The 23021-nt window shown below is 34.3% G+C and overlaps 1 protein-coding gene across 1 annotated transcript in view; it reads left to right on the top strand.

Annotated features, from left to right (window-relative positions):
• LOC101889014 (cytochrome P450 4c3) overlaps positions 1-22808 on the top strand; it is a 52418-nt gene extending 29610 nt beyond the window's left edge. Inside the window, exons 2-7 of the mRNA XM_005185973.4 lie at positions 13568-13683; positions 16915-17031; positions 17108-17267; positions 17483-17552; positions 21456-22018; positions 22171-22808. Of these exons, the coding sequence (XP_005186030.2) occupies positions 13568-13683; positions 16915-17031; positions 17108-17267; positions 17483-17552; positions 21456-22018; positions 22171-22511 (1367 nt within the window). The 3' untranslated portion in view covers positions 22512-22808. The remainder of the gene's footprint in view (positions 1-13567; positions 13684-16914; positions 17032-17107; positions 17268-17482; positions 17553-21455; positions 22019-22170) is intronic.
• The last annotated feature ends 213 nt before the right edge of the window (positions 22809-23021 follow it).

Here is a 23021-nt window from a genome sequence, read left to right as displayed (position 1 = left end):
GCGATATTCTCGGCCGATTGCCTTGGTCGACATTTATATGGCCTCTTCGGATTAGAAAGAGCCTTACCAGTCGAAATTTTTTCGTATAAACGTCTAATGGTGTTCTTAGAAGGCGCACTTCTCACATTTTTTAATGTTTTAAAAGCACGTTGAGTTTTCACAATTGACTTCTTCTGTTGAATGTAAATTTCAACTATTTCAGAGCGCTCGCGCGGCGTGTATTGGTTCATGGTAAAAATCTGCTTGGACTGACGCTTCAAACGCGGTATGTCATTAAGCGATGTGACATCTCTGTCAAAAATCATGGCGTTGCCAGATGGGTCCGTCGAATATGGGCAAGCCTGTATAGTTTTTGCAATAATAAATAAAGTTTTAATAACTTTTTATTAAAATTTCATAAATATGTAGTTTTATTAAAACAATGCTTTTTTGCCAGTAGTCGGCACCACTTGCCAATTGTCGGTATGGCATTTTCCAACAGTCGGCATACCAATATTTGTAAGAATAATTAATAATAATAATAAATTAATTCATTAAAATATTATATTATTGTTTAGTTAAACTGATTCGACGTCCTTATTGTACTTTTCTTAAGAATACGAATTGTTGAGGACCTTCACAGACAATAATTTAATTTTTATTAGAATAATTCATCTTTTCTTAGCGAAATTGTGCACAAACATAGCTGACAATATATTTGAAGTAAACAAAATACATTTAGTTATAATAGTTTCATTTATTTGAGCTTAAAAATAAAAAGTGCCGACTACTGGGACATGCCGAACTTAGGCACACTTACCCTATAGTGTCAGAAATCAGGGAAGTATTTTTACAAAATAGATTAACCCATATCGTGTCACAATGAAAAAAAGTACATTAAGATGTTATCGCACTGGAACAAAATAGTTCGACATAAAATTTTGGGTCTCAGAATACACCAAAATTTACATAAACGCTGGATATCATTAAAATTAATATATAATAACACTCTATCTAAGTTTACGAAAAATAGTTCTATTTAATACCATATGATTCTATGGTTAAACCCTATCCGTCCGTCTGTCCACCCGTCAGTGAAAATCACTCTAGCTCCCGAACAAAAAGACGTAGGTTGACAAAAGTCTTTTGAGAAGCATTTTAGGTACGTACGTAGAATTTTGTATTGAAAATGGGGAATAGTACAGGGTGAGGTAAAAAAAAACTGCAACAAATTCAAACGCCATAATTTTTACATTTTTTTTTAAATTTTATTGAATAAAAGCAAAAAAAAAAATGTCGGAAATATCCCATTTTAGAATAAGTTTAGATTTGTTCGAATTGGTCACCTTTGGCACGAATTATAGCTTTCAAACGTCCAATGAAACCCTGCCCGAATGTTGCTCTGCGGTATTTTGGCCCATTCCCGGCGAAGCGCTTGCTTGAGGTGATCGACACTTTGGTATTTTTTAGCGCCAACTGTGCTTTCCAAAATACTCTAGACGCAATAGTCCAACGGATTGGTATCCAGAGATTTTAGTGGCCATTGTGCGCTAGAAATGGAGCGAGGAACCTCATTTGTAATGAGGTGTTGAGTCCTGTTGGAATGTTCAAGGTCTGCGGCCAAATGGTTTGCATGTCAATGGCTTTAATACACCCTCCAGAATATTTTCGCGATGACGTTCGGTGTTTATTCTGATGCCACGGTCGATTAATACGAGCGGAGAGCGACCATCGGCTGTTATTGTGGCCCACACCATCACCATGGCCGGCGCTTGAGTTCTGGTGGCAAACCGAAGGTGCACATTTTCAGCTGACCTCTTTGTCAAGTAAAGACTATGATTTTGTTTACAAACTGCTGCTCATAAAAGAAAACCAAATTCGGCAGTTCAACACTTTCGGCCAAGCGAAGCAACTCTTTAACTCTTCTGAGTCTATTTTCTTTCTGTTGCGGTGTAAGTTCTTGCACTTTTTGGAATTTCAATGGCTTTACCCCGAGCTCATTTTTCAATATTTGCCGAATGGTATATTGCAATAAGTTCAGCTCAGAGCCATTTTTCGGCCACTGCGACGGGGGTTTCGATCAATTCGCTTCTTTACTTTTCGAACCATTTCTGCTGATGTTGCTGTTTTCTTCCGTCCACTTCCTAGACGTCAGGCTACGCTACCAGTAACACGGTAACGAGCGATGGTACGAGACACAAACGATTCATTCACATTTAAATGCTGGAGTGCTCTAACGATGGCCACTTGTGTGTTTCCAGCCAAATATAAAGATATCACGCTTGAATTCCATCACGAATTACTTTTTTTGAGCTGTCACTGGAATAATTTAAAAGCTGTCGGATGAGTGGCTTAGAAATGACAGCATTCTGAAGTTAATTGCAGTTTTTTCATCTGACCCTGTAAGTTAAATGTAGCCTTTATATTAGGGTCTATACGACTACGTGGACCTGCATAGGCAACTTTTGTCATAAGCCATTACAATGTTCAAATGCGAAACTTGAAAAAAATTGGTGAATAATGTTGCTAACATCATTAAAATACCGATTATAGGGAGGTACTTTGGGTGCTATACCAAACTATGGGTGCTATACCAAAACGTGAACCTGCACAGACAACTTTTTGTCATAGGCTGTAGTATGCATTAAGAACTTTAAATATCAAATTTAAAACAATTCCGGTGAATAATGTTGCTAAAATATCAAAATACCGAATATCGGGAGGTGCCGTTATAAGGGGCTATACGAAGGCATGGACCTGTCTCAAGCTGTAGTATGCATTACGAACTTCAAATACCAAATTTGAAACATTTGAAATTTGAAACATTTGAAATTTGAAACATTTAAATCACCAAAATACCGAAAATATGGAGGTACCAATATATGGGAGCTATACCAAAACAAACCAAAAGTCCTGAAGACATAATATACATTTGAGTTAATTTTTATCAACCTACTTTATTTCTTTCGGAAGCTAGAGTGATTTCCACAGACGGACGGACGGGCATCACTAAATCGAATTTTATGCTGATATATACAGGGTTGCCCATATTCGACGGACCTTTGGGCCCATTCCAATCGACGAGGCTTGTCCGCAGGCAACATTCTTTGCGTCAATTGAATTTTGTACAGGAACGAATGCAAATCAATGCGAATAATCCGTTGTAAAGTGGACCGAGCCATGCCCAACTGCTGAGAACGTCGTTTTTGGGATGTTCTTGGGGACCTCTCAACACTGGCTCGTACGGCAGCGATATTCTCGGGCGATCGTCTTGGTCGACTTTTATATGGCCTCTTCGGATTAGAAAGAGCCTTACCAGTCGAAAATTTTGTCGTATAAACGCTTAATGGTGTTCTTAGAAGGCGCACTTCTCACATTTTTTTAATGTTTTAAAAGCACGTTGAGTTTTCACAACTGACTTCTTCTGTTGAATGTAAATTTCAACTATTTCAGAGCTCTCGCGTGGCGTGTATTGGTTCATGGTAAAAATCTGCTTGGATTGACGCTTCAAACGCGGTATGTCATTAATCTCTGTCAAAAGTTATGGCGTTGCCAGATGTGTCCTTCGAATATGGGCAATCCTGTATACTTTCTGTGGTCTAAAATGTATTCTTCTAGGTGTTACAAACGAAACGGTGGAGGGTATAAAAAGATTTTTGTGTGAAAGATTTCTAAGAAATTAATTTATGTAGAGAGTTTTGGAAATTTAAGCATAGCTGTGAGTATATAAGAGTTCTTCTATGTACACACAAGAAGAAATTTTCAGGACAGAAGACCTATGGCATATAAGTATTTAGGGGGCCCACTGAAGTTTTCAATATTGTTTATAAACACTTCTTCCTTATATACTTCCTCAAAGGGGCAAAGGGAGTCTAGGAAATCACGTTATGAAGAAACCAGTAAAGAAAGTCCTAAAGTCGGGCGGGGCCGATTTTATGATACCCTACACCACTTTGCTAATTTAGTTGAGTTTTTAATTATAATTTACAATTCAAAGGACTAAATATGCCGAAGCATTTGTATCTTTTATTTCTGCATACTACCTTCTAGACTGAATTCGGTCGTATGTGCCAAATTCCATCCCATTTGGACAAATAGTAGACGTTTGGTGCACAATAAATGGTAAATCGGACGAAGTTGTATATGGGAGCTATATCCAAATCTGAACCGATCTCGATAAAATTTAGCAAAGGTATTTCTGAGCTGCATTTGATATATTTCCCCAAATATTGTTGTTACAGAGTGCATATTACGGCTGCGGAGGACAAAAATAACAAATCGGATGAACAATATATATGGGAGCTATAGCTATATCTGAACCGATTTCGATAAAATTTGGCATACTTATTTTCAGGCCTAATTTGGTTGTATGTGCAAAATTCCATACCATTCGGGTTGATATTACACATTTGGTGCACAATAAAAGGCAAATCGGACAAACATATATATGGGAGCTATATCTAAATTTTTACCGATTATCTCCAATTTCAATAGGGTTCGTCCTTGGGCCAAACAAATGTTGTTTGCAAAATTGCATCTCAATCGGATAATAAATGCGACCTGCATTTTGTTCACAAGAATACATGGACAGACGGACGGACGGACGGACAGACGGACAGACGGACTGACATGCATAAATCAACTCAGAAAGTGATTCTATGCAGATCATCAAAAGGAACTATGGGTCAATCTCGTTTCCTTTTGCCTGTTACAAACAAATGCACAAAGACATAATACCCTGACCACCTTGTGGTGTAGGGTATAAAAACATTCTACATCGCTGATGAGCCATCCACATTAATGGTACTTCAAGAATTCCGTAGCTTATGCTTTTCGTCAGAAATTCGAATTAGTTTTCAAACACGGGTCGACACTCAAAGAAAATGTCACAGCTTGACAATCATGAGAAAACAAAACTCTTGGCTGTTAACTTCGCTAACCGGCGCCTGCCACTCCAACAAGATTACGATCTTTCCGTGTAATTTCTAGTAAACATGATTGGACAGCTTGAATTGTTAAAGTTTATATTAAATTATTCAGAAAATTAAATAAAATGATTTTGGTTGTTGTACTTATCCATTGAACAATTTCATGGTATTGACATTCGTATTGTTTTCAAACGAGTGTTGACACTGCTTCAATTTGCGGTCAATGATTTGTAACGAAAACAGTTAGTGAAAAAAAAATAAGAGGAGAATCAAAATTTGGTAAAGTCACTTGTATGATTACTTTAATTGAGAATAAAATTTGTTATATTAGGCAGTTGGTTGGAAAAAAGGCAGCTACAAAAACGAAAGACTTAGAACACAAACTTGAATGACATTTGCTTGGCTGGATTGTGGCGGCTGCAACAACTATTACCACAAATGGAGTTCAAGGCAAACAAGGCCGCCACCATAACCACCACAAAAACAGAATCTTGCGGTTAAAATTTTGTTCAAAATCATGTTACGTGCTAAGCACATTTATTAAGAAACCAACATTCGCATAAGAAAATCCAAAAGGTTCTGTGCTTACTGGAGCAACACTACTCTTCTCCCCACACATTTTCCCTTCTGATCACATAAATTTTATTTCACTGCACTTGAGATTGTTTTTATGAACACTTCAAATACCTCTGATTAAGTTCTTAAGTTTTGGGAATGACATCACAAAAATTTTGCAAACACCTAAAATAATAAAACATCAAATTTTTTGGGTAATTTTTTTTTAATTCCCTCCGTTGGGGCCAAACTAAATTGCTTTAGAACCAAGGTCATCAGCATCGTTGGTGTTTTTGTTTTGCCACCATGGCTTAGAATTTTTGTGTTAGACTCTCAACAGATGCGGGAGCCAGCCGTCATCAAGAGGCAAACAATTGTTCGTTTTGTTCAAAACTACAAACAATAATTGAATTTGGCAAATACTGTTGTTGTTCTTGTTGTTTTTTTTTTCGTTGTTGCTGCTGCTATTGGTAATAACCAGAAATTCAGTTTTATTTTATTAATGCTGAGAATATTTATTTGTTTCTCGCCTGCCTAATGACATTTTAATTTTCACACACAATGCGCTTTTTCTATGTAATTTGATGAAAATGGTGTTTAGTCATTTTGATGGAATTTGGGTAGATTGTGATGACAATTGTTAAGAAGATAAGTTAGTTCATGGGAAATTTTGAATACATTTATGTTGGGGGTTAGGTCAATGAAGATAGAAGTAAAACCAATCCAATTGGAAAGGGTCGAAGTAGCGATGCACTCCGTTCGAGTTACGTTTCGGGCATTCTAATCTCCTTCTTAGCACAGTGGTTTACTTTTAAACTTTTGTTTAATTCCATAACAAGTAAGAAGAAGACCATAGATGTGCGGGGCGGATCATTTGATATCCTACAAATCTACATTTTGCGGTAAAGTTTCTGCGTATTTGACTAGAATGAAGATACCCCTAAGAAATATCCCCATATCTACTGCATTATAAAATCAAATTTTGAACCTGATTGCACCTCTTTCTCGAATAATCATCATAGATCTGGAACCAATAATTTCCAAAAACATACGATATCTAACAAGTCAAAAAAAAAAAAAAAAAAAAACTGTAAATTCGGTCGGGCCGAACCCTTTCGTTTACCATTTTGAACTAATTTGGCAATTTTCAAAAAAATAAAATCCGTTAAAAATTATGTTAAAATCTTTAAAATACCGAATGTAGCCGTTATATTAGGGTCTATACGACGACGTACACCTACATAGGAAACTTTTGTCATAATCCATTACAAAATCCAATGCGAAACTTGGGAAAAAAATCGGTGAATACCGTAGCTAAAATCATCAAAATATCGAATATAGGGAGGTACCTTTATATGGAGGTTATACCAAAACGTGCACCAGCACAGATAATTTTCTGTCATAGGCTGTAGTATCCATTACGAAATTAAAATACCAAATTTGCAACAATTCCGGTGAATGATGTAGCTAAAATCATCAAAATACCGAATATCGCGAGGTGCCGTTATATGGGGGCTATACGAAAACGTGGACCTGCAAAAACAATTTTCTGTAATAGGCTGTAGTATCCATTTTGAACTTCAAATACCAAATTTGAAACATTTGCGGTAAATAATATCGCTTAAATCACCAAAATACCGATAATAGGGAGGTACCATTATATGTTTACTAGCTAAACCCGGTGCGCTTCGCTACCCCTTTTGATTTTATATGCATTCAAAATTTTATTTACGAATATATGTTTGTTAAAAAAATTTAAAATTAAAAAAAAAAATATTGCACTACTTTAATGCGTAATTAAACAAAATACTTTTACACCAAATTCCGCCACACCTTTCATATTTCATTGAAATTGGTGCGTCTAATATGTGAAATCGGCCGAGAATATATATATGGGAACTATATCCAAATCTTAACTAATTTTCACATTTATTATTGTAACCAAAATCCGCCACACATTCTGAATATATATATCATGTTTGGTGCATAACATGTACGAAATCGGCCGAAATATATATGTTAGCTATACCCAAACCTCAACTGATTTCAATATAATTTGGTAATTTTTTCTGGTGCCAGATTTCGTCTCTCTCGCTTTGGGTGCATCAAATATGTGAAATCGGCTGAGTATATATATGGGAGCTATAATCAAATCTGAGCGTATTTGAATATAATTTGTCAAATTTATTTTTGTACCAAATTTAGCCACTCATGCCGAATTTCGTTGGAATCGGAAATACGTATCGTGTTTTGTGCATCAAATATGTGAAATCGGCGGAAATTATATATGGGAGCTATATCCAAATCTGAACCGATTTTAATATAATTTGACTAATTTATTTTCTAATCAAAATCCCGTTACATATTCCAAATTTCTTTGGAATCGAACATGCATAACGTGTTTGGTGCATCAAATACATGAAATCGGTCGAAAATATATATGGGAGCTATATCCAAATCTGAACCGATTTCAATTTAATTTGACAAATTCATTTTGGCTCCCAATTCCGTTACTTATTTTAAATTTCATTAAAATTAGAGATACATAGCGTGTTTGGTGCATCAAATACATGAAATCGGCCGAAAATGTATATGGGAGCTATATCCAAATCTGAACCGATTTCAATATAATTTGGGAAATCAATTTTTTAGATAAAATCTATCACACGTTTCAAATTTCATTGAAATTGGGGATACATAGCGTGTTTGGGGCATCAAATGATTGAAATCGGCCGAAAATATATATGGGAGCTATATCCAAATCTGAACCGATTTCAATATAAAACTAGACAAATTTATTTTCGAATCAAATCCCGTCACACACTCCAAATTTCATTGGAATCGAACATTCATATTGTGTTTGAGGCATCAAATGAACGAAATCGGTCACAAATATATATGGGAGCTATATCCAAATCTGAACCGATTAAAATATAATTTGGCAAACTTATTTTTGTTCCAAATTCCGTTACGCATTCAAAATTTGGAAACTGTATCTTTAACCGATCAATAGATATGTGCATATAAAATTTAAATTTTTGGGAGGTACCTCCGATTTTGATGCTATATCTCCAGTTCCAAGTGGAAATTCAAAAATGTATATAGCCTATGTTACTTTCAGGCGACTTTGCAGTATATATGGAAATTTTCAGGAAAATCTATTCAGCGGTTTTCGAGTCCATAAATTACAAACAAACAAACAAACATACAAACATTTTCCTCTTTTATAGATATACTAGCTAAACCCGGTGCGCTTCGCTACCCCTTTTGATTTTATATGCATTCAAAATTTTATTTACGAATATATGTTTGTTAAAAAAAAAATAAAATTTAAAATAAAAAAAAAAATATTGCACAACTTTAATGCGTAAATAAACAAAATACTTTTACACCAAATTCCGCCACACCTTTCATATTTCATTGAAATTGGTGCGTCTAATATTTGAAATCGGCCGAGAATATATATATGGGAACTATATCCAAATCTTAACTAATTTCCAATTAATTTTTCACATTTATTATTGTAACCAAAATCCGCCACACATTCTGAATTTCATTGGTATCGGTCATATATATCATGTTTGGTGCATAACATGTACGAAATCGGCCGAAATATATATGTTAGCTATACCCAAACCTCAACTGATTTCAATATAATTTGGTAATTTTTTCTGGTGCCAGATTTCGTCTCTCTCGCTTTGGGTGCATCAAATATGTGAAATCGGCTGAGTATATATATGGGAGCTATAATCAAATCTGAGCGTATTTGAATATAATTTGTCAAATTTATTTTTGTACCAAATTTAGCCACTCATGCCGAATTTCATTGGAATCGGAAATACGTATCGTGTTTTGTGCATTAAATATGTGAAAACGGCGGAAATTATATATGGGAGCTATATCCAAATCTGAACCGATTTTAATATAATTTGACTAATTTATTTTCTAATCAAAATCCCGTTACATATTCCAAATTTCTTTGGAATCGAACATACATAACGTGTTTGGTGCATCAAATACATGAAATCGGTCGAAAATATATATGGGAGCTATATCCAAATCTGAACCGATTTCAATTTAATTTGACAAATTCATTTTGGCTCCCAATTCCGTTACTTATTTTAAATTTCATTAAAATTAGAGATACATAGCGTGTTTGGTGCATCAAATACATGAAATCGGCCGAAAATGTATATGGGAGCTATATCCAAATCTGAACCGATTTCAATATAATTTGGGAAATCAATTTTTTAGATAAAATCTATCACACGTTTCAAATTTCATTGAAATTGGGGATACATAGCGTGTTTGGGGCATCAAATGATTGAAATCGGCCGAAAATATATATGGGAGCTATATCTAAATCTGAACCGATTTCAATATAAAATTAGACAAATTTATTTTCGAATCAAATCCCGTCACACACTCCAAATTTCATTGGAATCGAACATTCATATTGTGTTTGAGGCATCAAATGAACGAAATCGGTCACAAATATATATGGGAGCTGTATCCAAATCTGAACCGATTAAAATATAATTTGGCAAACTTATTTTTGTTCCAAATTCCGTTACGCATTCAAAATTTGGAAACTGTATCTTTAACCGATCAATAGATATGTGCATATAAAATTTAAATTTTTGGGAGGTACCTCCGATTTTGATGCTATATCTCCAGTTCCAAGTGGAAATTCAAAAATGTATATAGCCTATGTTACTTTCAGGCGATTTTGCAGTATATATGGAAATTTTCAGGAAAATCTATTCAGCGGTTTTCGAGTCCATAAATTACAAACAAACAAACAAACAAACAAACAAACAAACATACAAACATTTTCCTCTTTTATAGATATAGATAAGAAGAAGAAGAAGATACCACAACGTGGTCCTACAATATAAAAGTCAGAGGTGGGACTTTCATGTATTTGTGATTTTGGCCATTCTGGTATTTTTTTTTCACAAAAAATTGTAGTCCGTTTCAACAGCTAAATATTATTATATATATATATATACTATATAAATTATTATATAAATACTATTGATCCTTTGTTGAGAACTCTTGGGTGACTGCAAAATCTAGACAACGTTTTGGTTTTTGGTCCATTTTAAAGCCTGCGAATATTTCCCAAAACAATGGCCTCCTATTCTTATACTAAGACTATATAATGCCATGTTTACGTTAGAACTTTTTGTAGGGTTAACCTACTTTGAGAGGATTTATTTGAAGTAAAAGTAATGGATATGACAATTTAAATCCAAAGCCAGTGGGTTAACCTTCATATATATATAAACGTACTGTTAGACTCCCAACACATGGTGTTTGGAAGGTAAAACAATATTACAAAATGTACAGTTCAATATTATAAGTCAAATTGAAAAAAAAGATATGACAAAAAATAAAAAAATTGTTACAAAATATTACAGAAAATATTCACACTTTTATTAGCATATTTTTGTGATTTTTTCTAGATTTTATTCGTTTCTGCCAAAAGGCCATTATGATTTGGTAAGGATTGTCAAAATTCGTCCAGCCGTTCTTGAGTAATAAGCGGTCTAACTATCATCCAATTTTTTTAAAGTATGCGATTGTATATATTTTGCTATATACTTTTTCAACCGCTAAATATTATTCGATGACTATCCAAATTGATAGGCTTCTACCCAGCCCCTAAACTTTAGCCCTATGCAAAACTCCGCGTTCAATTTTTCAGTTTTTTGTCCATTTACACATCCATTGTCCATTACCTAGATCACAATATTTGTATTAACCCAAGGTCTGGTCTGAAGATGGGATATATCAGTCCACTCCTTCTGTATCTCCCCACAAAGGGTCAAAAATTTGAATATCCATGGAGCTCATAAAATGTGGAATTAAAAAATGTTATAAGGATGGTAGAGATCGGACTATTTTTTCTGATGCCTCCCCCACATTTTGAAAACAAAACGCTCAAAGATAGCGAAATTAGCACTCACTTCAGATTTTACACACACACAAACATTTTTGCTAACACAAGATTTGTTGTTAAGGTGATATATATCTGCGATGTCCCGCAAAGGGTCACAATTTTCAATACTTTTATCAAATAAGCGATTCTTTACAACTTGTATGGTGGCTATACGAACACCTGGACCTGCATAGTCAATTTCCCGTCACAGGCTGTAGTACCCGTTACGAAGTGCAAATACGAAATTTAAAAAAAATCAAAACACCGAATGTGGGGAAGTACGGAAACGTGGACCTGCATAATCAATTTTCTGTTATTAGGAACTTCAAATACGAAATTTGAAACAATTCCGGTGAAGAATGTCGCTAAAATCATCAAAATACCGAATAAAGGGAAGTATCATTATATGGGGGGCAGACGGACGGACATCGCTAAATCAATATATAATTTAATGCTGATCAAAAATATATATACTTTGTAGGGTCTACAATGTATATTTCGTGGTGTTACAAACGGGATGACAAACTTAACAATCCCTCCATACTATAGTGGAGGGTACTGTGGCTGAGGGCAAAACCGACTGATACTTCTTAGCTTGTTTTTAAATGGATTTGGCCCAAAGAGATATGGGATCCGAAGTTGCCAGGGAGAGCAAGGAATCATACATGGTTTGCTCTTAGTTTAATGTAAAATCTAGGTTATACGTCAAATAAATTCTCATAAAGCAAATTAACCCCAAAAAAAAAAGTTCTAATGTAAACATACTATTAGGTGGGACAATGTTCTCAGTTTTTATTTTATTTCAATATGTAGGACATGAAAATACTACATATGTATTCACACAATGTAAAACAATTACAACCGTTCGATTTATTTGTTTTCGATTTCATTTAAATCAAAAATTTTTTATATATTTTAAATGCAATTTTTTCCAAAGTTGTGGTCACGTAGAATCTAATTTTAGGAAATTAACTAATCTAATGGGTAAACATAGTCAGCAAAAACAACAAAGGTTATTTAGAGTTCATTTAAGAAATGTAAAAAAGGTTGACATTTTGCTATTTGTTGTTGTTGTTGCCTTTTTTGTTTGCATAAATTATTCTAAAGATTACCTTAACTCCAAAACGACAACATTGAGCGCCACATAATATATTTATTGAAATGCCCCCTGAAAGAGATAAAAACTCTTTAATTTATTATTCATATACATAAGAAAAATAAAATACGATTTTTTAAATTCGCTTTTGTTGAAGCATCGCATATTGAGGAATGCCCACCGCTTTGTTTGTATTGCGTTTTAAGCAAAAAGTTATCTGATATTCCTTTTGCTACAATTCGTGTCCAATTATAACCTCAAACGCATATCTACAAGGGGTATATTCCTTTGATACGAATAAGTTAAAGGTATATTCCTGTGGCCGAAATGTCTTAGGATACTTGACGCGATGTGAGTCCATTTATCTTTCGTCAACGAATTATACTTTTTTTTTAATTGTTTTCTAAAATTCGGGGTCAAGAAACGTGGATTTCTAAAAAATATATAACAAAAACTTAGAATTAGAATTGAAAAATATTGTTCAAAAAAAATTCGGTATATTTTTATACCCCACAACATTATTTCTCCGTTCCCGCACCTACAATAATCTACTAGTTTTGAAATATTTGAATTTGTTATCAATCTTCAGCTCGCAAGTATGACCTGAACGAAATTTTGCAAGGATTTGTCATAATACATTTCATACTCTAAATTTATGCATTGAACATCCTAATTGATGTATTCTCCAACCTGTCGTAAACTGAAGACCGACTGTAAAAGCAGGAAAAAATTGTGTATCTGTTCCATTTCATTTTCGAAAGAAAAAATTAAAAACGTTGACCTTTGACCTCGAATAGCTTGGTTTACACACGTGGGATTACTGGAGTCTCTTAACATTCTTTTCGTAGCGCTAAGCTTTACACTAAAATTAAGGTTTGTTGAATTTGTGTATTTTCAAAAGTCTATTTTGGAATCTAGAACCTGTTTTTCGGGAATTTATATCCAACAGAATTCAAAATGAGATTGTTATTTTGCCACAGGCTAGTAAATTTTAGTTTAAATATTATTAATTGATAGTCATTAATTTATTAAAATAAACATTTTTATTCGTGTCTTTTTTTACAGAATTATTCTCCCGTCTAACCGGCTCTCAACGCATGTGGGGCACGCGTATTGGCATGAATAAAGCCTGGCAGGGTCAAACACCTTATGTCATGTTATTTGATCCAGAAACTGTTGAGGTAAGAGTTATAATTTGAAATTGAGTCTTTGGATTGTCTTTGAATCGCAACAAAAGTCTACTGGAAAAATTTGAACTAAATATTGAGTGAAATATTTGGTATGAGGGAGGACACTTGGACTGCAGAGTAAGGATAAATATAAAAATATGATTTGGTAAAATAATTTGGAAACTTGTACTAAAAAGGTAAATATTCATATTGGGGAGCACTTTTTTTGTGCAAGTTTAGGGTGGATTTTGTTTTTTTTTTTTTTTTTTTGATATTCATATTAATAAGGTATCAAAATTACTAAAAAAAATCTAGATATATTATAATTGATACAGGGTGATAAGACGAGCCAGAGATTTGGTTTTATGTATGTAGGTTTTTCTGTGACGAACATATGGCGTATACAAAAGCGTTTGGAAAGTCTTATTTAAGAGTATGTTGATATTAGGAGAACGAGTACAAATAGAAATCTGGAATTTAATATGAGGCTCACACTTGGATATCAGCATTAAGTCAAATGAATCAAAATAAGGCGCAACAACAGAATCTCATACCAAAAGAATTGGTATGGGGGTATTGTTTTTCTTTCAAATGAATTAAAAAACAAGTAAAAAAGCTGTAAGTTCGGCCGGGGCGAACGTTGAATGCCCTCCACCATGTGGAACGAATTTGAAAATTTTCAAAAAATACATTTGGTTACATATTCTCTTAAAATCTTAAAAATATCTAATGTAGTCGTTATATTAGGGTTTATACGAAGATGTGGACCTATATAGGCAAGTTTTGTCATTATATGGGTGCTATACCAAAACGTGGACCTGCACAGACAACTTTCTGTCATAGCCTGTAGTATTCTTTACGAACTTCAAATACCAAATTTGAAATAAATTCCGGTGAATAATTTCGCTAAGATCATCAAAATACCGATTATCGGGAGGTACTGTTGTATGGGGTGGGTGTTATATGAAGACGTGGACCTGCACACACAATTTTCTTGTCATAAGCTGTAATATCCATTACGAACTTCAAATACAAAATTTGAAACATTTGGGATGAATAATGTCGCTTAAATCACCAAAATACCGAATAAAGGGAGGTACCATTATATGAGGGTTATACCGAAACGTGCACCTACATGACCAAAAGTCTTGCAGACATAATATACATTTGAGTAAAATTTTATCAACCTACTTAATTTCGTTTGGAAGCTAAAGTGATTTCCACAAATCGATATAGAATTTTATGCTGATCGAGCATATATATATACTTTGTGGTGTCTAAAATGTATATTTCGATGTGTTACAAACGGAATTAAAAACTTAATATATACTATGGTGGAGGGTATAATAAACGAAAAGTTCTGAAATATTGCAAGTTTAACAAATATATAATCTAAAATGTACTCCTATATCAAAGGGGAAAAATTATGCAACGCCTCGAATTATTGGTCCTGCACATAGGAAACTACATATGGATCTTTCCATCTCGCCGAGTCGATGAGTCGATCTAGCTATGTATGTCCGTCTGTCCATGTTAATTTGTAATCACGGTACAGGACGCAAATATGGCCCTATTCCCATGAAATTGAAAATTGGGGTGAGGTTAGGGTCAGAATAGAAGACATTTTTTTTGGAGATGGACCAAAAACAGAAAATGTTCTTGATTTTGCTGTAACTCTGCAGGTCACAATTATAGACCAGTCGACGCGGAATTGTACATGGAGTTAGAGTTTAGGGTTAGACATAAGCCTACCAATTTGGACAATCATCGAACAATATTTAGCGGGTAAAATAAATCAAGGTTATGGGAAAATATTTAGAGTGTAAAATAAACCATAACTTTTATGTACAAAAATACGAAAATTTCCACCAAAACGCGAACATTTTAATCGCGGCCAAATCACAAATACATTAAAATGACACGTCTGACCATTACAGTGATGTTGATATCGACAATATCGGATATATAGCAAAATAGGTACAATATATGTAAAAGAAATAGATCTTAGTTATTCTGCTTATAAGCCCAGAACCGATGGACTGATTTTCAAAATTCTCCTCAATTCGGAATGATTTACCATTTTGAATTTTATATTTTCTAAAGTTTTCTACACCCGCAACCCTATGTGTTGAGGGTATAATATACAGGTCGCAATTATCGTCCGATTTTCACAAAATTTTGCATGGGGTAGGGTTAGGGTCAGAATTAAAGCCTATTGTTTTGTAGTTGTTTATTTAGGCGTTCAAGTGGACCAAAAAAATTAAAATTATCCTGATTTTGCAGTCGCTCTACATTTCACAATGGAAAACTAATCGATACGAAATTTAGCATGACCACAGATTTAAGAACAGGGAAGAAGTGTTGCATTTTCGGTGACCATTGGATTATATTTAGCTGTAAATTGGGCCACAACTTTCCCATGACGGAGTGCGTAAATATTGGGCATTTTAGACCCCACAAAGTATATATATTCTTGATTGGTCTGTCCGTCGTTCCGTGTGTGGAAATCACTCTAGCTTCCGAACGAAATGAAGTAGGTTGATAAAATTTTACTCAAATGTATATTATGTCTGCAGGACTTTTGGTATTGAAAATGTAGGTCCACGGCTATACCAACCACATAATGGTACCTCCCTTTTTTGTAATTTTTGTGATTTAAGCGACATTATTCACCGAAAATGTTTAAATTTTAGTATTTGAAGTTCGTAATGGATATTACAGCCTATGACAGACAATTGTCTGTGCAGGTCTACGTCTTCGTAGAGCCCCCATATAATGGTACCTCCCTATATTCAGTATTTTGATGATTTTAGCAACATTATTCACGATTTTTTTCAAGTTTCGCATTTGAATATTGTAATGGCTTATGACAAAAGTTACCTATGCATGCTGACGTCGTCGTATAGACCATAATATAACGGTTACATTCGGTATTTTTAAGATTTTAACAGAATTTTTAACGGATTTTATTTTTGTTTTTAAATTGCCAGCTCCAAATGATGGAGGGTATTCAAAGTTCAGACCGCCGAATTTACAGGTTTTTTACTTGTTATTATTATTATTATTATTATTATTATTATTATTATTATTATTATTATTATTATTATTATTATTATTATTATTATTATTATTATTATTATTATTATTATTATTATTATTATTATAATTATTATTGTTATTATTATTCCTACTCAATAATAAATACTTTAAAATTCATCGCCATTTCTTCTTTTCCAATTCCAGCCCATTCTTAACAGTCAAAAATTCATTGACAAAAGTGGTGATTACGAATACTTGCAACCCTGGTTGGGCACTGGCCTTTTGACAAGTTTCGGTCGTAAATGGCATTCCAGAAGAAAGGTAAATGAAAACACAACATAATTCCCAACACACGTTACCATCATCGTCTTCTTCTTCTCTTCTCCGTCATCAATAGATTTTAACACCAGCTTTCCATTTCAAAATTTTGGATGATTTCATTGATGTTTTCAATGAGCAAAGTGCCATCTTGACAAATAAATTGGAGCGTGAATTGAACAAAGAATCATTTAATATCTTCCCCTATGTAACATTGTGTACCCTGGATATTGTCTGTGGTAGGTATCATAAATAAGAAAAAAATTACAATCATGACTCTAAAAATAATTACGCCTGGCGATGATGATGACCATCAAATGGTCATTGTTGTCATTCGTAATGATGTATTACAGTCTTGCATTTGTAGGGCCTAATTGTTTTATTTTTTTTTTGTGGCCCATTCAAACTTTGTGATGAAAAAGAGTTTTATGATTTCGGTTTTGGTCTATTTCAGAAACCGCTATGGGTCGCAGCATTTATGCCCAGAGTAACAGTGAATCGGATTATGTTAAGGCTGTTTATGGGTAAGTATTTGTGTCATTAAACATTTCTATGCAGCTAATTCGAGCTATAAACAGAAGCTGGCTACTTGGCAGTTATCAGCATCGTTTTTCAACACTTGCATTGTGGTTTAGTGTAGTTTTATTTATTTATTTCCGGTAATTTAGAGGAAATACGTATTTTAAAAATTTGTTTTGTGGGAACTCTTTTGATTTCTAGATATAATCAAGGTTAGGCTATGACACCACTGTTTCAAGGTGAAGGTAGTTAAAATAATTGAAATAAATATAAAGGGCGTAAATACAAAAGACAATTTTGTCACAGGCAAATTTTATATCTCCTATTAAATTAAGGATTTATGTAAAGTTGTAAAAAGAGGCAAAAGTTATTTTACTACGGGAGATATATTCCTCTATTCAAGCGGAACCTTTAGAGTTTCTTAAAATAATTGTTGGACTTTATGAGTTAATCTATTCATAGTGCTTTAGCTTTTGAGGCTTCTAGCTTTAAAATTATTTCTTTGTTTGGTAGATCTTTAAATCTTCTACACGGAAAACTCCCAGAAGTTCTTGTATTCATAAAATATATTCAGAAGGTTATATAATTAAGAAAAGGTCTTCTCTTTACAAAATGATCTATTTTTAAAGACGATGTTTAGAAGTTTTTCCATTTATTAATTAACTTTTTTATCCTCAGAAGTAATAAGACTCCTGGCTGTAGAAGGCTTTCAGTTGTCGTTTAGACATGTAGTAGACTTTCAGAAGGTCATATATACCCAGGACTTTACAGTATCATTATTATATTTAGTCCTTTAAAAGGATCGTACATATATAGGGAATCCTTATAAGGTGTTCTACCCATGGTTAACATTTGGAGTTATTATATATATAAAACCCTTTAGGAGGGCCTACTACCCTTTAGAGATCTCAAGGAATTATCATAAATTTCCCCTAGAAAGACTTCTATTCATAGAAGGACTTTCATCAGGGGTTCCCACCTGAAAAAGTTATAAAAGGCTATATTTCTATACATTGAAGACCTTTAAAATGTCGTATATGCATAGAAGACTATTGAAATATATTTTATCCATGGAAGCCCTTTAAAAAACTTCTGCCAATAGAAAATATTTTAATTGTTTGGTCCATAAAGGACATTTAGAGGTTTTCCGGTCCATAGATATCTCAAAAGAGGTATCTTTTCTCTAGAAGCCCAATTTTTTTCTCAATTTTTTAAAGGATCTATATAATGTCGTCTTATATAAAGTCTTCTGAATATACAGAAAGTCTTCCATCCATAAAAATCTTATAGCCACAGAGGAAAGTCTTCAAGTCATAGGGGAACTATAGAAGGTCTTTCGGTCATAGCAAATATTTTAGCCATAGAATACCTTTAGGATTCCGCCTAACCAGAGAAGGCCTTTGAAAAAGAAAAGGGCATTGGAAGGTCTTTTCCTATAGAAACCCTTAAAAGTACTTGTGACAATAGAAGGAATTCGGTATATAAGAGAACATTTGAAGGTCCTTCGTCCTAGAAGAGCTAAAAGAACTCTTCCTTCTGTAGTAAACACAGTGGGAAGTCTATAACTCATGGATGATTGTTCAAAATCATTCATATCCTGGAAGTCCTATAAAAAGTTGTTTAGCCTGGAAAATTTTTTGGAGACTTTTAATCCATTGAGGGCGTTTGGATGTTTTTATACCCTACACCACAAGGTGGTCAGGGTATTATGTCTTTGTGCATTTGTTTGTAACAGGCAAAAGGAAACGAGATAGACCCATAGTTCCTTTTGATGATCTGCATAGAATCACATTCTGAGTCGATTTATGCATGTCCGTCCGTCCGTCTGTCCATCTGTCCATGTATTTTTGTAAACAAAGTACAGTTCGCATTTATTGTCCTATCCAGATGAAATTTTGCACAAATCATTTGTTTGGCCCAAGGACAAAAATTCAAAAATTTAGATATAGCTCCAATATATATCTTCATCCGATTTGCCTCTTATTGTGCACCAAACGTGTAATATCAGTCCGAATAGTATGGAATTTTGCACGCACGATCAGATTGGACCTCAAATTTGATCGAAATCGGTTCAGATATAGCTATAGCTCCCTTATGTATTGTTCATCCGATTTGTTATTTTTGCCCTCCGCAGCCGTAATATGCACCCTGTAACCACAATATTTGGGGAAATATATCAAATACACCTCAGAAATACATTTGCTAAATTTTATCGAGATCGGTTCAGATTTGGATATAGCTCCCATATATAACTTCGTCCGATTTACCTTTGATTGTGCACCAAACGTCTAATATTTGCCCAAATGGGATGAAATTTGGCACTTACGACCGAAATGAGTCTAGAAGCTAGTATGTCAAATTTTGTAATGATCGGTTCAGATATAGCTATAGCTCCCATATATACTGTTCATCCGATTTGTTACCCACAGCCATAATATGCACTCCGTAACAACGATATTCAGGGAAATATACGAAATACAGCTCAGAAATATCTTTGCCAAATTTTATCGAGATCGGTTCCGATTTGGATATAGCTCCCATATATATTTTTATCCGATTTCAAATTAATTTCGCACCAAATGGGCAATACAAGTCCGAATTTAAAAGATACAAATGCTTCGGCATATTTAGTCCTTTGAACTTTAAATTATAATTATAATCATAGCGTGTATGATTGAATTCTCCCATAAAAACTTTTAATTCTTATGCGTAGCTCTATTAAATTAGCGAAGTGGTGTAGGGTATCATAAAGTCGGCCCCGCCCGACTTTAAGGCTTTCTTTACTGGTTTTATCCATAGGATATTTTTAAAAGTTATTTGATACATACGAGAATTTTTAGGGGTCTTCGGTACGTTGGAGACCTATGGAAGGCCATTTGTCTGATACATGATCTTTAAGACGATTAAATAATGCGGTATTTTTTCTTTAGAAAAAGTCTCTCTTTAGACGATGCCTCTCTTTAAAAGAACTGAAAGAAGTCTTCTCTCTTTAGAAGATCTGAAAGATATCTACTAGCTTTAGATGATCTAAAGGAGGCGGTATTATTTTTTCTATAGAAATTACTCGGTCTCTAGGCAACGTTATGGAGGTCTTCGATCCATTGGAGACCTTTTGAAGGTCTTCCGTATACTTGTCTTCTAAAGAAGAATGTCGTCTTACCTCTTTAGACGGCCAGAAAGAGGTATATTTGTTTGCTTGTATAGGAGACCTTTTGAAGATATTGACCTTTAAGAAGTCTTTAAGAAGGCCGTGTTCTCTCTTTAGAAGAGGTATATTTTTAGTAAAACTGAACCTTCCCTTTTAAAATGACATTAGGTGACTGAAAACTATCTTCTCTTTAGAAAAGCGTTTCCTTTAGAGCTGACGAACTATCGATAATCACATTATTAGAAACATTCGATAGTACTACTTTAAAATAATAATGAACAATAATTAACAATCCCGAAAGGAATTTTCTTCTTAGTATCAAATTCCTCCTCAAAAGTGTTAGACATTTGGAAAGGGAAGAAGGTATAAATCCGGTGTGCTTGTAACATATGAAGTGAATCCAGCCTATGTATCCATATTCTTCCGGGTATTACTACCAATCTGCCAATGGTAGCAAATCCATGTATTTAAAATATCCTTTGAATTCTAATGCCTTTTTTAAAATAACGGGTTTTACATTACCTTCGATTTTTAAAAGCTTTTTTTCCTTTCGAGGAAATATAAAATGTTTTCCTACACAAGAATTGTATAAATGTCCCTATATTATATACGGAAATATGTATAAGGTCTACATAATCTTATTCAGATCAGCTATCTCTAGAAAACTTATAAAATATCGTCCATATATGAGTCAATACAACGCACACATATTCTCTTCATTTATATTAATCAAATGTATTGTTATCTCCCTCCTTCGCAGCATCGGTGAAATTGTCCAATCCCGTCAATCAAAACTGTGGCTACATCCCGATTTCATTTTCCGTATGACCGCCGACGCTAAACGTCACACCAGCTACATTAATACCCTACATGGTTTCTCCAACAAGGTGATTCGTGAACGTAAAGCCGAATTGCGTGAGAATATGAACAACAACAATTACGACAGTGTTGCCGATGCTTATGACGACTTGGGTAAAAAGAAACGTTTGGCTTTCTTGGATCTGTTGATTGAATACTCACAGGAGGGCACAAAATTGTCAAACTCCGATATTCGTGAGGAGGTTGACACGTTTATGTTTGAGGGACACGATACCACATCGGCTGCCATTTCATGGACGTTGTTCCTGTTGGGTTCTCATCCTGAATATCAGGAACGTGTTGTCGAGGAATTGGAGTCGATATTTGGTGATGATCGTGACACACCGGCCACCATGAAGAATCTCATGGATATGCGTTATTTGGAGTGCTGTATCAAGGAATCTTTGCGTTTGTTCCCCTCTGTGCCAATGATGGGTCGTTCCATAAATGAAGATGTTCAGATTGGTAAATATTTACCCTCTTAAAGGGAATAACAATGCGTTTACATTCATGACTTTCAACATGATAATTGGCTAAATCACGATAGCCTACTTCGTCATGATAGAGAGCGGAAAAATATTCTGAATACGATAAATTTTTGGTTTTGTCTTTTCCAGGTGACTATACCGTACCAGCTGGCACCACAGCCATCATTATGACTTACATGCTGCATCGTAATCCTCGTGTCTTCCCCAAACCGGAACAATTCAACCCCGATAATTTCTTGCCTGAGAATTGTGCCGGTCGCCATCCCTTCGCCTATATCCCCTTCAGTGCGGGTCCACGTAATTGCATTGGTCAAAAGTTTGCCATTCTCGAAGAGAAGGCTGTCATCTCCACAGTATTGCGTAAATATAAGGTTGAAACCGTAGATCGTCGTGAAGACTTGACACTTTTGGGTGAATTGATTTTGCGACCCAAGGATGGTTTGCGTGTTAAAATTACCAAACGTGAATGAATGAATGAAGGAATGACGAATTGACTGTAATGTGATTGGTCTATTCTGAGATTATCTTGCCAACTTCGAAAGATGAAAAGAAATTGCAACAAATTATTAGTAGTAGCTATAAGTTTGTAAATAGCTGTCGTCTATCTCTGTAGAATTTTAAGTTTTCCTACCAACCCCCTCCCCCTGCCTTTGATATTTGTATCTCAATTTTTCAGCGGGGCAATTCAGCCGTAGATGTTTATACCAAAATTTATTTTATTCGTTTTAGGCTATAAGTTGAATATTATTTTCGTATATTTGATATTATAAGTAAATATAAAAATAAAAAGAAAATTTTGAAAATTATTTACACTGTTACATCTTGATTAGTCATAGACATTATGGATCCATTTACCTGGTAATGTAAAAAAAAACTACCATTTAATAGGTTGTTCCTTGAAAAATAAAAAAAATATCATATATTCCCCCTATACCAATGAACGGACGAGTACGGGCATCAATCTCGGCAAATCCCCTTGC

This window comes from Musca domestica, unplaced genomic scaffold, assembly GCF_030504385.1.
Source record: "Musca domestica strain aabys unplaced genomic scaffold, Musca_domestica.polishedcontigs.V.1.1 49, whole genome shotgun sequence".
Lineage (NCBI taxonomy): Eukaryota > Metazoa > Arthropoda > Insecta > Diptera > Muscidae > Musca > Musca domestica.
This window is presented reverse-complemented; position numbering and strand designations above follow the sequence as displayed.